Below are 18,636 nucleotides of genomic sequence, written 5' to 3' on the forward strand. Positions count from 1 at the left end.
GTTGAATTGTCAGGATCTCATTGGCTGTGGAATTGTCAGGATCTTGGGTGGTTGTAGAACTGTCTGGATTTTGGGTGGCTGTGGAGTTGTTAGGATCTCAGTTGGCTGTGGAATTGTCAGGATCTCAGGTGGTTGTTGAACTGTCCGGATCTTGGATGGCTGTGGAGTTGTTAGGATCTCAGTTGGCTGTGGAATTGTCAGGATCTCGGGTGGTGGTTGAATTATCAGATTGGAAACTCCAAATCTCCTGACAATAGGGCGAATGCTTTTCTATTGCATCACTTGGGAACTGATGAGAAGGAGAACCGCGGAAAAGATTTTCAATCAGAGGAACATTTTCAATCAGACAGAACAGCCTCCATACTAAGAGATTGATACTCTTCAGAAGATGTTGTGTTTTGCATGGTGGCGCATCCTCACTACTGGTGAGCAATGTTGCTGGAGATGCTGTGATCAGGGTCTGATGGACTGGACCCACACCAAACATCTCCAGAACCTTCTTTTAGGATGTGCAGGAACTCACACAAATATAGAGAAAATGATAGTTCAAAGCAGGGTGATGGTGGTCGCGGGCTATATGTAGCCCAAGTGGCTAAAAGAATAGTGCTCTGATGCAGCCAGAGTGACTTTTTGACATAGGAGAAATAGATAAAACAGAGAGAGAGAGAGAGAGAGCGAGAGAGAGAAAGAGAGAGAGCACATCACAGTGCAAATGAAATTCCTGTTCCAAATTATGCAGGAAAAAAAAAAAAAATTCTACATCAAAAGCTTCTTTGCTGTCTTGTTGAAACCTTTTAGAAATCACTAACATTTCAGTGAGATATTAGACATGAACTCAGAACTCAGGAGACTCAGATAGCCTTTGCACAACATTGATTTTGTATTTCTGCAGCCATTTCTGTGTTTATCTGGATGGGTGTTTGGGTCATCATCCTGTTCAAAGATTAAATATTTAGATACTTAGCAGAAATTATGATGCTATCAATCTTCCTAAGAGCCTCTGGACAATCAACTGTAAAACAGCCCCAAAACGATGTCCTCCACCATATTTCACAACGGATTTCAGGGTTTTCACAGCTTCCATTTAGTACAACATACCGATGGTGTGCAGTTTTGATTAGACCACATGCCAGAAGTAGTTTTAGTGACAATTGGTGAAGTTTAGGTACTGCATTTTCTGGGTTGCTCACCTCTTTCTTGCAAAGCTTCCAAACAACTTTTTGTTTTGGACAAGGCATTTAATAGTACTAATTAGGGATGCATAAATACCAGTTTTTCCAAGACTGAGTACATAAAATGTTTTTGTTACTCGCCAATGCCAGTACTGAAATGAAAAAGCATTGTCTGCAGACATTTTTCCTCCCTAGCTAGCTTTGCTGCAGTGTTGGTTGCTGATGTGTACTGCTAGCAATGCTGTAGTTCCTCCTCTTGATATTTTCACAGAGCACAGTTTGCAGGCTGATTTGTTTTGATTGCCATCAGTAATACAGATTGTGGCCATTTCGTTTTGTCTTGCATTAGCATGACAACATACACTAGATGTATATCACATAGTACTCATAATACAAGTATGAGTAAATAAACATATTGGATATTGGATATTAGAATGATGCCAGTAACTGTATAGATGCATCCATAGTTACAGTAAGTAAAACCTCAAGAATCAACTAAACTGCTCAGTCTTTTTTTCTTCCCTTAGCTTAGCATTCACCTCACTAGTGAAAGTGATCAGTATGCTCATGGCTCCAATTTCTGGCCAATGTCCAGCGGCTATTCCAGACATTTTTATTATGACCCTGATTGTGTCTAATAGAATTTTAAGTGTTTGTGTATTTTATTTTTTATATATACACACACTACCTGATTGTTGAAGAACTATCTGTATCTTTTGTGTTGAAAGTGATTTGCTTTTTAGGTTATAAAAAGGGATTTTACACGTGTGCAACCTCATATTTATACCCCAGGGAAACAAGACAGGGGCAAAGGCAACAATGTAGTTCCTGGAGACGGACAACAAATATATAAATAATAATAATTTTTTTTATCCAAAGATGGCTATTTGTTTACAATTAGTATATTTATTACATATACAGTTTTTTTTTTTAATTTATTCAATATTTTTTTCATCATTTCTGTGGAGGGTGTCAATATTTCTGGTAGGCACTACTGTATACAATATATATTTCTTTCTCGAATATTCTGCCATCGAAATTTTGCCTAAAGTAACAGAATTATTATTATTATTATTATTATTATTATTATTATTATTACTATTACTATTACTATAATTATTATTATTATTGATCTAGTTTCTTTCAGCAACAAAGCAGTTTTGCTCTCCAAAGGCAGTAAGTACTGTGAAGTATTCAAAATTAAGTGCTGATTTAAAGTGCTAAATCCTCAATATGCAAGATTGCATTTTTATTCTTTGTTACAAGTTCCTACTGTTTATTCTGTTAAAGCTTATGCATGTGGATTTCCTCTAAAGTTTTTCCAGGGGTTTGCATTATGGCTCACCACAAAAAGCAGAAGGCATTCCAGTAACAAAACAGATGTCTATTTATGAAGTAACTGGATTTTGAGATAATATTTTGAGTATAAAAGTTCAGGTCTGCTCAATGATTCAGTGTAACCTTTTGCAGAGTCATATATTCCTCCACCTCTACTGACTGCCTACCAAATGTCAGTTCTTTGATAATTGACACATCATGTTTTCAATTGTGGGAAAAGTCCCTACAATACTTCCAGCATGGCTAAGAAGACTGTCAGTGGTGTATTAAGCAATGCCCTGCAGTGCCACGCTGGCTCTGGAGACTGAAATGCCGCATATGCATCCGTCTCCCCCCCTCCTCTCCTCCTTCATAAACTCCCTCCTGGAGAACGGGAGCGCGAGCGAAAAATCAAATCAGCCGACCTGGCGAGCCAGAAGTGTTTGGCTTCATAAATGCATTCGATAAAAGCAAGCAGAGAGCAAGGTTGGAAAGGGTACAGACTCTCCGAGGATTGGCAATTCCCCTGTGCCTCAGATATTTAGTAGCCTTTAACAGAGGCGGGTGGATGCGTGGGCAAACTGAGAGAGACGTGAGCGGAAAGCAACTGCAGCAAGGGAAGGAAGGAAGGGGGGGGGGCCTGTATGAGATGCTGTGTTTAGTCTGACCCCATCAGATCAGCCTGAGTGTCTCAGTGAGCTACGGCTCCCAGAATAATACGCCTTACTGTTGCGTCTCCGACGTCGCTCCGTCACTCTCTGTCTCATCGCTTTCGCTGTTCAGCAATGCTCCTTCATTCTCTTTAGTCCACAATGCCATTCTACCACTGTCTCTTCTATCCGCATCTTCTCTCAAGCCTTCACTTTTCTTACTTTTCCAATCACTTTCTGTCTCTTTCTGGTCCTGTGTCAGTGCAATGAACATGCACGGACAAAATGCAGCCACTAATGAGACAGATAGCAAGGAAGAAAAATGGACAGACAGTAAAAAAGAGAAACAATGTAGCAGATTGAAAACTAGACAGGAAGACATTTCTAGGTGTTTCGACAGCAACATCCTAGATGTGAGATCAACAAATTTACTGCCAAGGTGCTAAATGTCAATCCATATTCAGCAACAAAAGTAACAACTGCTATTAGGAACGTAAGCCGGGGAGTTTCTAGGCATAGGCAAACTAGGTGTTGCTTGGGGCACCACCAGCTTGGGCTCACCCCAACACCTCTGTCCCAGCCTGGCTCATCCACCCAAACGAAAGAAAGCACAGCATCTTTTATTAGGAATCTAGCCTAGGGCACCAAAATGGCCAGAAACAGCCCTGACAGTCAGTCAGTAAGTATTCATCAGGTCCGAATAAGGTTAGATCCATCTTCCCAAAAATAACGTTCCTGCAACATTCAAAAAACCTCCGTCGTAATAATGGTTTGCTTTACAGTATTATAAGAACATTCCTCACAACCTTCCCAGTAACACAAAACATAACATTATTTAAATTTCAAGAGTCCTCCAACTAGCAATGCAGCAGCAGTGTTGTAGGCATGTTTAGAAATGTTTTCTATAAATGGTCTTAGAACTGTAATGTTTAGAAAAGCTAAAAAGGGTTAGCTGGGATCGCCTTTTATGCATAATCCCATGCTCGGCCAAAAGTGGAGATTTTATTCTGTATGTTGACAATGATGTGCCAAAAGACTTTAATATACATCATAACCTTATGGAATTGAAAGAAACTCATCAGTAATCTACCAAACTAACTATGTACGGAGAATCTGAACCTTGTGTTCTGAACTATGCCTTTTAAAGATTTATCACCAGCACATTGTCTTACACCTGCCAACTTTGCTGAGCTCGGTATCCTAGTCAATGAGCCATCGTGTGCTTTTAGATTGGGGTGACATGTTGAAACGGAGATTGTATCTGATACAACACTGGGTGATGTTTAAAGGCAGAAGTGATCAATCTTATTATATACTTACTGTTACTATCTTGCACATGTGTCCGTCTTCATTACAGTGAATCAATACATTATTAACAGATTTATCCTATGTTTTTGAGAAAACATTAACAAAACACAATATCAATCAAGTGTTATCAATAAAATGGATAAAGGGTTGCTGTGATGCGGCTCAACAAAGCATAGATACTGTTCCCATTCTGAGGTTGATTATTTTCCTACAGCAACACGTTCCAACCAACCAACCACCTCGTCACAGAAAACGTCACCATATCAACAAACACGTTTTTTTTTAAACGTACCATCCATTAACATTGATCCCAAACAGCTTCCCAATTAGCAAACAAGCTGCATGTTATATTGTGAAGACATTGTTCATTGTGTACACCGTGATGTGTGTATGCACGCTACACCTACATAACTACAGTTTAATAACTCGTGAAATCGTCTAATAATAACTCCTTTTATTTATACAGCACCTTTCTCACGCTCAATGCCACATCATGCTACCAAGAATAGATTCAGTAACAGTTTCCCTTTTGCTTGTGTGGTCACCATCGAACAGCTGACCACATGATTCAGCATTTTCCTGCTAGCCATTCTGCCGAGCTAATGTCTCTAAACACCTCTTACAGTAGTCTCTAGGCCACCCAGAACCTCTGTACTCTTCTCTCTCTGTCTCTCTGCCCAGTACAAATCCCCTGGCTCTAAAAGCAATTTAAACTAATAAAAATAATGAACTGTACCCAACCTGAACTGGCTCCATAAAAACACCATGAATATATTACAGCATTTCTATGAGCCATATTTATCAGCATACAGATGATTATAGCCCAGTACCGCAAGAGTCCTCTACCCTGATATAGTCTCTTTCCCAGTCTTTCAGGCCTGTGATGTACCACATGTCCTGCTGAGCTAGCCGATAACCAGCCACTGAGTTCAAATCAAGTACTGTATAAGAAATAACATGTCAGAGAATGCTGTTATAGCAAAATAATCAACGACAAGGTTGTAGGAAATGATGCCGCGAGTTAATGTTACCACCGCACATGTAATTAGTTTCAAATAACATCATGAAGTGTTTTATTCCTTTAACAATGTTTTATTTATTAAAGAATACATTTGAAAACATCCATTTATAGTTATGTTGTGGATGTATGAGAAACAGGAGAAAAGAAAGGATCTGCTTATAATCCAACACATGCAAGCTCATCTGTGAAGGATGGTGGAGGTAGTGTCATGGATTGGGCTCGCATGGCTACTTCTGGAACAGGCTCGCTAATCTTTATTGATGATGTAACTCATGATGGCAGCAGCAGAATGAACTCAGAAGTTTACAGGAACATTATGACTGCCAATTTAAATGCATTTAAATGAACTGGGAGGAACTTTATCATGCAGTAAGACTATGATCCAAAACACACTGCCAATACAACAAAGGACTTTATCAAGGAGAAAAAGTGGAAGGTTTTAGACTGACCAAATCAATCATCAGACCTTAACCCAATCGAACAGCATTTCACCTCCTGAAGAGGCGACTGAAAGGAGAAACGCCCCGAAACAAACAACAGCTGAAAGAGTCTGCAGTAAAATCCTGGAAAAGCATCCTAAACGAACAAAGCAACAATTTGGTGGCCAATGAGTCACAGGATTGATGCAGTTACTACAAGCAAGGGATATGCAACAAAATATTAACTGTTGATTACTTTCATTTACTTCAACACTTATCCGTCTTATACTTTTGCGGACCACCCAACAAATTGGGTGGTCCGATACAAAAGGTTCTAGGTAATATGTTGTTTAACACATCTAGATGTAAATACCAGAAAAAAAACTAAACTCTCGTCTCATATCCATCTCTTGATCTCAAACCCAAATGGTATAGAGCACAAACAAATGAATTTGCCATGCCGTCCCAATAGTTTCGAGGGGACAACCTGTTACTGAGAAGTCCTGAAGATAGTGTCAGAAAACATAAAGTGACAGTTTTACCCATGACCTTTACAAAGCGCTGAAAACGGAGACTCCTTCTCTTCTCTAAGTGAGGAATAGCACAAGGTGGACCATGCTGTTATATGAAAATAATCCATGCAGTGGTGGCACAATAATGCCCAATGCAAAGCGAAGGATTATTTTACAACAACAACACAGCCCGAACTGTGTTATTCTGCTTATACCACAGCGAGACACGTTAACTGTTTATAGTTACATTTAATGTTTATAGTTACATCCATGACACAAGTTAGTTCCATACAAAATCTATTTCAGTGCTTCATACATGATGGGTTTGTTAACTTGGGAGTCAAAATACTTGATGTAAACAACGTCCATGCGTTCGATGTTCAAACAACGTTAACTGACGTTAGCTAGTTAATCATTACTTTAACAATATGTGCTGTATTAAAAAAATACAAATCGATGAATACATGATAGTGTGTAAAAAAAAAAAAAAAACAGTTAGTTGTTTGTTAGTCACAGACATTGTGAAGATTTCTCCACCTCATATTTAATTTTAATTTATCCCAGTGGAATCAAAATTGAAGTTTTGTGCCTTTTAGTAGGAATATGTTCGCCTTAAGGTTATCTATAAGCTAGTGTGCTCCAAAAAAAAGGCAAAATTCACATTTAGAAGACATACGCGTTCAAAGTTTACAGTCTCTCTCTACGACCTATATGGATCAACATTTTTGATGACATCATTCTGGCCTGCAGCTTCTATATCAGATTTTCTGTCCAATCAAACGCTTTCTAGAATCTGAAGTTTCCCGCTGCCAACAGTTGTAGGTTTCCTGACTGTGAGGTAAGCTAAATGCTAACGGCTATTTAAAAAGGGGGAGGGGCCACTCGATATGTCCCGCCCTGACTTCCTGTTTCAGTGCAAATTACATCAAGACATCGAAAAACGATATGAGTTTCAAGGCACTTAACAGGGACTTTAAACTCCTAGCTCTGCACACACACACACACACACACACACACACACACACACACACACACACACACGCACACACACAAACCAACCGGAGGATGTTCACTCATAGGAAGGGATTTTAAATGCCAACATACATAAAAACGGTTTAATAATTCAGAGGGAAAGGAATTATACTTGGTGACTTAAAAGAAACCCTGCAGGTGTATTGCTGTAAACTCTAAAGCGATGCTCGGGTCAATACGACATCTGTTGCTAAGTAGTGAACAGAGCATGAGATTTAAAGCAAAGCCCTTGTTAGTTCTTTAACTCTGATCAGTATGGGCTATGAGCATTGTGGTGGAACAGGCGTGAGCTGCTTGCATTCCTTCACCGCCTCTCCAGCACGTGTGGTGTCGCGGTACCCGGCTCGGGAGAATACAGCAAATTTGAACCTTTCAGCAGTTCACTAGTGAAGACAAATGGCACCGTGTGTTTGGGGCTCTGGTGGGTGATCTATATTAATGTCTGGCCGAGCTTCAGCATCCTGCATATGCTAACTCCATTAAAGGGTCAGAACCTGGTTCTGTCTCCTCTCTCTCCTAACACACACCCTGAGGGAGGGCCAGATTTAGAAAGGTTGCAGGTGCAAAACTGAGCGCACACACACACACACACACACACACACACACACAGGACATGCAACAAATCCATGTACACACTTTTTGGATTGATGCCCATTACATACAGCGTGGGGTGTTTTGTGTTCCAGCTGCTACAGAGGGCACGCCTCACTGTAGTGCATCTGAGCCTGAACCATCTTTACATAACACTCACACACACACACACACACACACACACAGCAATGTAGAAGCAATAAATACATTTATATAATACTTCATAAGCTCATGCACGCACACACACACACACACACACACACACACACACACACACACACACACACACACACACACTGGGAGATTTTCCAAACCAAAGCAGGGGTTCGTCTATTAAAATCTATCCCACTTTATACCACAGCACTGCTCAATTCCCCATTCTGACAGCTCAGAAACTGTTGATTCATTTTCTAGAGCAGCAGCGCTGACGGTAGATCTGGCTGCAAGGTTTATAATTAATGTTATAATGAACTACATTGTGATGTTGGGCCATAAGGAACTTCAGGGTGGTAACAGTAACTCCACTTTTACACGGCTGATTATTTTGATGTAACAGCATGCCCCTGTCATGTTTTATTCCGGATTATGAAGTAACATACAGTACAGTATCTGCAAACCATAACATTACAGACCAGGCTGACTGAAATTAAATCCACTAAAATCCACTTCAATCAACTAAGTCCATCACTGCCTTTGTCAGGGGGCGGGGCTACATTTGGCCTATCATAGTAACAGCCTTAACCCAAACCAGATAAAAAAGAAATATGGCGTAGCCACTGTGTAGTGACTTGAACATAAAGTGGGTTGTCATCTACTATGTCATTTATCTATCTATCTATCTATGATCCATCCATCCATCTATTATCCATCCATCCATCCATCTATGATCCATCCATCCATCCATCTATCTATGATTCATCCATCCATCTATGATCCATCTATCCGAAATTTGCCCCAAAATACTAGATATCTGATTGGGTTTTGCGATGAGGGCGATGAAAACAGGCACTCACCCTTGAGAATAAGGAGGACTGGCATGTGTGCCTTACTGCACCACAGGGTAATGCTCTTACACCCTTCATTACACAGTGTGAGCTCCACCCAAAGATAACACTACTGCAAATCTTCTGCTCTTGAACCCTCCAACAACAAATCTACAATGACAACAAGGCAGCTCCACAGCCTGCCATTACGTGTAAAAAAAGAAGAACGTGCTAGAAACATGCTCGCTCTCTCTCTCTCTCTCTCTCTCTCTCTCTCTCTCTCACACACACACACACCAAGATCATAGAGCCAATATGCAAGCGTAAAAGTGCACATCTTTTACATAAGCACACATATACAGACACGGTCCTCTCAGCTGTCAGGCTTGATTATGTGATGTGAGAAACATGAGCATGAAATCTCCAGCAGCTGCCACAGGCAGTGAGACACGATGCTGCAGGCTAACGTAAACTGTAACCACACACACACACACACACACACACACACACACACACGATGCTGGAACAGACAATACTTACAGCAGACCACCTGCGCACTAGAAATAAAAAAAAGGAAATATGTGTGCATGTACACACACACATACACACACACAAACAACCTGCATATTCATATTTACAGGTGTATACAGAAACACAAAGACTGCTGGTATGACAGTAGAATGATTAGGAACATGATTATTGTAAATGGTAACATCATGACCATTTAAACATAGCGATAGAAGCAGAGTGGATTTTGCTTGCACACTTTCCCCAATGCCACCCTCACATACCTACTTATTTACATATTTTGCACTTAACCAAACTTATTTTAACTAAACTAAAAATCAAAACTAATTTTAACTCTGCATACTTATTTTGCACACTTTGATTTTTAGTTATTTTTAGCAGGCCTATTTATTTACACTTTCTTTTTTTTTTTTTAGTATGCACACCTGTCCAAACTCATTTTTAGTATGCATACTTATTTGTACACTTTCTTGCCTATTAATCTTTTAAGCATGCATTTACTTTTTGGCACTTACTTTTTTCTATGCATACTTATTTCGCACACTTTGCATGCTTTCACGTGTACGCAGAGTTACTTCCCACACGTTTTTTAAAGTATCCAAACCAATTTTTAGTATGCATATTTATTTTGCACACTTGTTTTTTTTTAAGTATGCAATCTTACTTTTTTGTGTGCATACTTATTTTGCATACTTTGTACAATTGTATTTGTACACTTTGATGCACACTTATTTTTGTGTGTAAACTTTTTTTTTAGTATGCATCCTAATTTTGCACACTTTGCAGTCTTTCATGTGTAGTATGCAGATCTGTTTTTTTAAGCATGTAAACTTGTGTATTTTTGTATGAATACTTATTTAGTGTAATTGTGTATAGTATACATATTTATTTTGCACACTTGTTTTTTTTTCAAGTATGCAAACTTGCGTTTCTATATGCATACTTTGGACACTGCAAAATTTTATTCATACTTCTTTTTAGTATGCATATTAATTTTGCACACTTTGCACATGTTTATATATTCTTGTGCTTAGTATGCATATTTATTTGCATACTTATTTTTTAGTATGTATATTTATTTATATACTCCTTTTTTAGTATGCATATTTATTTATATACTCCTTTTTTAGTATGCATATTTATATACTCCTTTTTAGTATGCATATTTATTTGCATACTTCTTTTTTAGTATGCATATTTTTTTAACATACTCCTTTTTAGTATGCATATTTATTTATATACTCCTTCTTTGGTATGCATATTTATTTGCATACTTCTTTTTTTAGTATGCATATTTTTTTTAACATACTCCTTTTTAGTATGCATATTTATTTATATACTCCTTCTTTGGTATGCATATTTATTTGCATACTTCTTTTTTTAGTATGCATATTTATTTTGCACACTATTTGCTGTATTTACATACTGCATGCTGTGTTTATTTTTTTAAGCATACGTTTATTTTTTGACACATTATTTTGTAAGCAAACTTCTTTTGCACACTTTGCATGTTTGTACTTGTGTTTATTATGCATAGTCACCACACATTTTTAAGTATCCAAACCTATTTTTAGTATGCATATTTATTTTCCCTACTGGCTTTATAAGTATGCAAACATTCTTGATATGCATTTTAATTTTGCAAACTGTGAATATTTTCATGTGTACTACTGTTTAGCATGCATACTTTTTTTGCACAATTTTTTTTTTAAAGTATTAAATTTACAGTTTCCCTTTCATGCGTGCACGTTTTTGGACTGCATATTTATTTTGCACACACCTTAATTATCCAAATCCCCCCCTTTTTAGCAGATACAACCTTATTTTGCACAATGTTTTAAAAATAGAAATACTTATTATACATAGTTATGTTTTAATATGCCTTATATAATATGTTTTAGTATATTTAGTTTAAGTTCGTGGTGAATAAACCAGATCCTTTCACCTTTGCAAGTGCGTTGCAGTGAAAGGCTGTGGTTAGTGGCTGGAAACAAATGGCTTCTTCCTGTAGTGGTTAAGTCGGTAGTACTTGCCCAATTTTATTAATATAACATATCTGTCGCATCATATCTCATATCGCTAAGGTCGTTCATGCGAGACAATGCCTTCCATGATTCTTTTAAGTAGACCTTTATTGTGCATACTTTATTATGCAGGTTTGTCTTTGATGGCTTGTTTTAAGTTATTTATTGTTACCGTTGTATGAATATAATCTTTAGAGAGGTCTTAAGTCTTGCAAGTTTGTGTCTGTGATGAGTACTTAAATATTTTATGTAGTTCTACTCAGGGGTTAAATTAGGGGGAGATTATAGGAGCGGAGCTCCTGCACCTTTTATAGCAAGTGGAGCTGAGCTCTGGTTATTACAGTCTGAGGGAAATGTAAATCAGAGCAGGTGTAATGGTGATAATCATGATGATGGAATAGAGTTTCAGATCACTTTATAGAGAAATACTTTCTGTTAAAAATTCTAAAAATGTCAAGGTAGCTGTTAACTGCTGTGTATATTAATTCGCCGATTAAAGCACAAATGTTTTTAAAGGCTTTACACCTTTAATATCAGGTGTTATTGAGAAGAAGCAGAAGATATTCTGATATTTACTGCAAAAACAAGACAGCTTCACTGACAAAATACTGACAGCTTCACGTCTGTCCAGTTACACTTATACAGTACTATGGTAGGCTCGAATTGTGGAATCTAATAGGTCAGAAGGTGTTGATTTATTTTCTACAGCGTGTCCCAAAAGACTACATACATAAAAAGTTCATGCTTATTATATGCTTATTATATATATATTTTTTCAGACACAACGCCTTTGACAAAAGAAGAACGCATTGAAATCATTCTCATGGCTGGATCGGGAAGCTGTCACAGGGTTGCGATGGGTTTTAACCGGAAACATGGCGAGCACATCACACACACGACACTGTCGGAAAACTTATTCAAAAAATCAAAAAGACTGGAAGTGTTGCGGACCAACCGAGAAATGGACGTCCACGAACATCCACTGATGAAGTCCCCTATGTATGGAGACGTCTGGGACACCCTATATGACCATACAGCTCAGGCAGTATTTCTGGCTATAACATAAAGCATAGCTTTATATTAAGACTCCTTCTAATACATGATTGTTTCTATAGTAACAGCTCATTCATGGGGACTTGTATGGCAGATGCTCAACATTATCTATGTCTAATAATACACAGATTTAAAAAATGGATGTTTATTAACAAAGAAAAATGTGTATTCATTAATATGGTCAAACTTTCTGTTAGCAGATGTTTAGGGAGAGTTTTCAGGAGGGAGGAGCTTGCAATTTCCGGTTTCTCAGTCACATGACAAGCTGCATTTCTTTTGTCGTATTAACCTCAAGAGACTAATAAGAATCAGCTACAACATAAGCAATTACAAGAACTAACCTGTCTCATGGACATTCCAGAACATTAACAATAAACAGTGCAAAAGTGCCAACCATTAATAAATTAAGTAGCTGTATAGTCGAGTAGCTACTATAAACACTTCAGGCTGTTATTTATATATATATATATATATATATATATATATATATTCCACTTCAGGGTAGTGTGCAGTTGAATCACACCACCCCGGCAATGTTCTTTTCCTATAACAGCACCGTCTTTAACTAATCACCTGTGGTTAGTTAAATGAACTGTTTTGGGGGTACCCCATGTTCAGCATTGAATTTATTTGTGATGTCACACTCCGCAGTAATGCTTAATGGCTCATATGAAAGTAGACGCTCAGAGTTTTAAGAATTTAAAGTTTTTCTTAAGTATTTTATTTATTTATTTTTTACCTTGCCTACTAGGTTTAAATGTAATAATTTTACTGTGGCAGTTGTATACAGTGTTTTACTATCAAAAAGCTTTAGCTGTGCTGTCCATTTTATCTCTGTTCCAATGTTACTGTGGAGAGGTGTGAATTGGTTGCCCAGGAGGGTGCTCACACACCCCCTCCCCCCTTTCCCATCTTCCTGCTCACCAGCAACTAAAAACAGTCACGATACTCTACACACAGAAACCCAACAGTGTCCTGACTAAGCTTATAACAGACATGCGGTAATGATTCGTTTGTTTATACGGGTTAAAAATGTCAGATAAGTCCATTTCCATTCCTAACGGCAGTGTACTGCGAGAAAGGGTTAAATAATTAGGAAGGACATATTCAACACTTCCAGAAAAATGTAAAAAATATTCGATATAATAAAGATTTAAGTGTAAAACATGCGTCGTGAACTTGGGTGGGCGATACAATAAAGGTTTAACTGAAGCCGTTTTCTCCGTTTTTATTGGTTGTGGTTATTGATCAATCCCATCGTGCTATGATTGGCAGCCAGTGAGAAAGAAAGAGACTGAATCTGCACCAAAGACAGCTGAACATTAGCAATGAAACAATCAGCAATGTCAAATGTACAAAATAAAATAACGCAAGTGCAAAAAAGAAACGTCTAACATCGTGCTCTTTGTACGCTAAATATGACATTCGTAGTCTTTCAAAATGTGTTTTAGCAAAATTAAATAATCGCCATGCATATTGTTTACCGTATGATTTTTGTCCACCTCTAGTTGATGATATGACAGCTCAGCTAGCGCTTTGGTGGGAATGTCTGAATGGAAAACACTGCGCTGTTAAAGTGCTCTTTGCTATTTAGTGGATGATAGAGAGTCAGATACACAGTACCAACACTCTGAATGCATAATTAGTGTGATTAATGCATAATTACAGTCATGATTAATTTATGACTAATGTCGCAGCTGCTTTTTATACTAGCATAATTACAAATTCAGATGCATACATACTCAAGAACACATACAGTACATAGCCCAATGAAGGATGTTTGACACAATATGCATATATACACATGGACAAAAACAGGTGTACTAATCGATGGCCACATAATCATATGTACACATGTACACTTGCACACATGCCAGATATTTGAAGATGTGCAGACTGAAATAAACTGAGGAGAAAAATCTAGGACATGATCAGCATATTTTTTTTTCTCTCTCTCTCACTCTCTCTCTCTTTGTGTGTGTGTGGTGTGTATGAGTGTGTGTGTCTCTGGGTGCATGACCTCAGCACATATTTCTGTACACTGCACACTGAAAACAGCAATGCTGTCTAAATATCTATCACAAAATCACAGTATGGTGTAAATGCATTGCTAAGCCACTGGCCACATTTATACTGACCTCAGTTCATCTTTCATTCATACAGAAATGTACACACACACACACACACACACACACACACACACACACACACACACACACACACACACACACACACCAAGTCCTTTGGGATACAGCACAATTAAAGTACAAGGATATGGACAAAAGGGGATGGATAATGCAGTATATCAGTAGAATGATTCAAAATATATTCTGTTAATTCAATAATTAGCTCTTATGTTCCATTCTGTACAATTATTACGTAACCCCTTGTAACATATAATACAGTAGGGTCCAAATGTCTGAGACCCCGAGTGAAAATCATCTATTCTGCATTCCTTTCTATATTAATACAACATATTTCATCACAAATGATATTAATATATTAATATATCTGTAACTACTTGAGTGAAAACTGAAATCTTAGAAATATTTACACGAATTTCAGAATTTCTGAATGACTCCACACTGTAAAACCTGATAAGTTCATTTAACTCCAAAAATTTTAGGAAACTATTTTCCAAGTTTGAGTTCAATTTTTGTTATATTTAACTGCATCTGGCTTAAAGAGGATTCATCAACTTAAAAATTTTGAGGTAATTAGTTTCCTACCTTTTTTTTTTTTTTTTTTTGAGTTAAATGAACTATCTGGTTTTACAGTGCATAAGTTTGTGTTTGACCATGTTAGATCAACTCCATCAGTGTGTCGTCTGAACACATGCTTCAATGGAAGAGATACGACTCGAGAAATATCGAATCTTTTGTACAAAGGAGTTAATATTATTCGCTGTCCAAAATGAGCTTAAATTTAAATAGTGACATAGAAACAGTGCAGAATCTTAAACAAGAAATACTCAATTTCCTTTTTGAAAAGATAAAAGTTGTGTTTGTTTCCAGTTTTAAACGGAAATTTCACATTTTCAAATTGATCTCAGACCCCTAAGTTACATCACTGAGATGACTAATTTAATGGAAGGGGGAGTGGCTTAGTAATTAGCACGTCTGCCTCGCACCTCCAAGGCAAGGTTGGCGGTTCAATTGCCGCCCCTCCCCTGTGTTTACAGAGTTTGCGTGTTCTCCCCATGCTTTGGTTTGGGGGTTTCCTCCGGGTACTCCAGTTTCCTCCCCCAGTCCAAAGACATGCGCTGTAGGCTGACTGGCATGTCCAAATTGTCCGTAGTGTGTGAATGTGTGTGCGATTGTGCCCTGCGATGGGTTGGCACCCCGTCCAGGGTGTCCCCTGCCTTGTGCCACGAGTCCACTGGGATAGGCTCCAGACTCCCCGCGACCCTGTGTAGGATAAGCGGTACGGAATATGGATGGATGGATGGATGGATTAATTTTAATCTGACAAGGTGAAATAAAAAAAAAAAGACAAAGAATAACTTCCTTATGTAAATCTGAAGCGAAAATATGACCTTAATCACCTTCCACATTCTCACTTATAGACATACACATCTATCATCAGGTAAACACTCTTTTATTAAGATTCAGTTAAGAGTTTGATGTCCTTAGAATCTTTTATTTTTCTAGAAAGTCACTTCAAAATGAGCTGGAAAAAAAAAAAATCCCATCCGGATTAAATTGATGTTGCAATAAAGCAAAAAGACAAATATTCACTGAACACTTCCTGGAGACAGTAGCTGCGTTTACATGGACAGCAATAATCCACTCTTAAGCCGATTAAGACCATATTCTAATTAAGAAACTGCCATGTAAACAGGAATTTTTACTTTACTTACATAATCTAATTAAGGTCATAATCGAAGTAAGCAATAATCTAATTAAGACAGGTGGAGTACTCCTGTTTTAGTCGCATTATGGATATGTAGTAGTAACATGTAAACACCTTAATCACCTTATGAACGTCGTGTGGGAGTTTTCACCGCATTTTGCGACAGGACATGATCACACACGGCAGTTTTACGTTTTACGGCGAACAAGAGAGTTCGGCTGTGTCCCAAATCGCATACTTTCCTACTATAGGCCTGTAGTTGGGAAAAATACATGTATCTCGGCTACTATATAGACGTTAACTATGCGATTTGGGACGCACCCACCACTTCAAGCAGTCGTCTATTAGCACGTACAGCATGACAAATAATTAACTGCACTTGAAGCGTTCGTAATAAAAAATAAATAAAAACACCCAAAACTGTATACGGTACCATAACGAAGACGAACTGTATGTCGATACGTGAAATTCTGGAGGGACGTCGGACGGTGTGGCGCGGTGACGTAATGACGCGGGCTGATTATGTTCTAAAACATGTAAAACGGGAACTTGAAAGGAGTATTCTAAAAGCGACTCATGTAAACACCTTAATCTTAATCAGATTAAGGTCAATAATTAGATTACTGCTGTCCATGTAAACATAGTCAGTGTTATGTATTTTTATTTTTCATCCTTTTCCTTTTTTCTTTTGTCGTTGTTTCATTCCTTTGATCATTTTATTACTATTATTACATGGTATTAAGTTCTGTGATACATCTACAGAGATCCATAAAGTCTGCACACATACTGTATTTTTGTCACTGAATTCGTTTTCATGTTTAAGTGACAATATCCTAATCATGACAGTGAAATCTCGTAAGGTCTTACCGTGACGGTTTTTATTCGTCCGCCTCCCTTGGTGCAGGTCCAGCCAGAGTGATTGAACAGCAGGCCGCAGATTTCTCCCTCTGAACACGGGGTCATCTCACACCACTGCCTGCTTTTCACTATCCGTGCTGTGCACACAAACACAAAAGGTCAAGTCTCGTAGGCCTTCTAGATGTTTATTGCCTCTGACAGGATGACACAACATGTGCGTGACATATGGAAATACCGCAAATGGCATGGTAGCTATACTGTTTTGCTGTAAACCAGTGGTGGCTCAAAGAAAAAACATGTTTATATTGAAATATCTGTGATGTGTTTAGTGATTCTGTTTAGTGATATGTTAGTTGGCTCTGTATTTTCGTTATTCCCATGAGAAGTTAGCGGTTCTGCCCTGCACCTGATGTCACAGGGATATAAAGAACGTTAGCATGTTCGCCTCACACCTCCAGGGTCGGGGGTTCAATTCCCACCGTGGCCCTGTGTGTGTGGAGTTTGCATGTTCTCCCTGTGCTGCGGGGGTTTCCTCTGGGTACTCCGGTTTCCTCCCCCAGTCTAAAGACATGCATGGTAGGCTGATTGGCATGTCCAAAGTGTCCATAATGTATGAGTGGGTGTGTGAATGTTGTGTATGGGATTGTGCCCTGTGATGGATTGACACCCTGTCCAGGGTGTACCCCGCCTTGTGCCTCATGCTCCCTGGGATAGGCTCCCCGTAGGAAGGACCCTGAAGTATAAAGTGGTATAGAAGATGGATGGATGGATAAATAAGGAATAACAGTCGAGATTTGCTGTTAGCTCCTGAAAACAAAGGCTCCAATTTTCGACCAATGTTCAATGTGATCTCAAGTATCCTCTTGGTACGGTAGAGTACTCCAAGGCGATATCAAGTTTCCTCCGGGTACTCCAGTTTCCTCCCCCATACCAAAGACATGTGTTGTAGGCTAATCAGCACTATCAAATTGTCCCCTGTCTTCCCGGGATAGGCTCCAGTCTCCCATGACCCAGAGCAGTCATGAGCGGTACAGAAAATGGATGGACGGTCTCATTTGATCAGAACCTGGTTCCAGTCGATGCTCCAGTAGCATCTAGATGTGCATAGTGCTTAAATGAAAGTTTTTCTTCTGGCATTTCTTCCAGATAAGCAACCGGCTTTGAGGTGGCACCTAATTGTAGATCTGCAGAATCATTCTTCGGCAAAAATCCAACCGCGATTCTCGGCCTCTCTATCTATCCATTCCCCTCGTTGTGTGTTTGGGGACAAAATACATTTGCCCCCCTCTTCCAGAAAGGTTAATTACACTGGATAT

The 18,636-nt window shown here is 38.5% G+C and overlaps 1 protein-coding gene across 4 annotated transcripts in view; it reads right to left on the reverse strand.

Annotated features, from left to right (window-relative positions):
• The window catches only part of tafa5l (TAFA chemokine like family member 5, like), an 80,542-nt gene that overhangs the window by 13,083 nt on the left and 48,823 nt on the right, over window positions 1-18,636 (reverse strand). For 2 of the 4 annotated variants that reach the window (XM_053680412.1, XM_053680413.1), the window contains 2 exons: window positions 17,330-17,457; window positions 13,123-16,017 (listed from right to left, as the gene is read on the reverse strand). In XM_053680412.1, coding sequence (XP_053536387.1) covers window positions 15,721-16,017; window positions 17,330-17,457 — 425 coding nt within the window. In that variant the 3' untranslated portion in view covers window positions 13,123-15,720. Of the gene's footprint in view, window positions 1-13,122; window positions 16,018-17,329; window positions 17,458-18,636 lie in introns of those variants that run through there. The other 2 variants (XR_001812558.3, XM_017466955.3) reach the window with 1 other exon arrangement.

Source organism: Ictalurus punctatus, chromosome 5 (assembly GCF_001660625.3).
Source record: "Ictalurus punctatus breed USDA103 chromosome 5, Coco_2.0, whole genome shotgun sequence".
Lineage (NCBI taxonomy): Eukaryota > Metazoa > Chordata > Actinopteri > Siluriformes > Ictaluridae > Ictalurus > Ictalurus punctatus.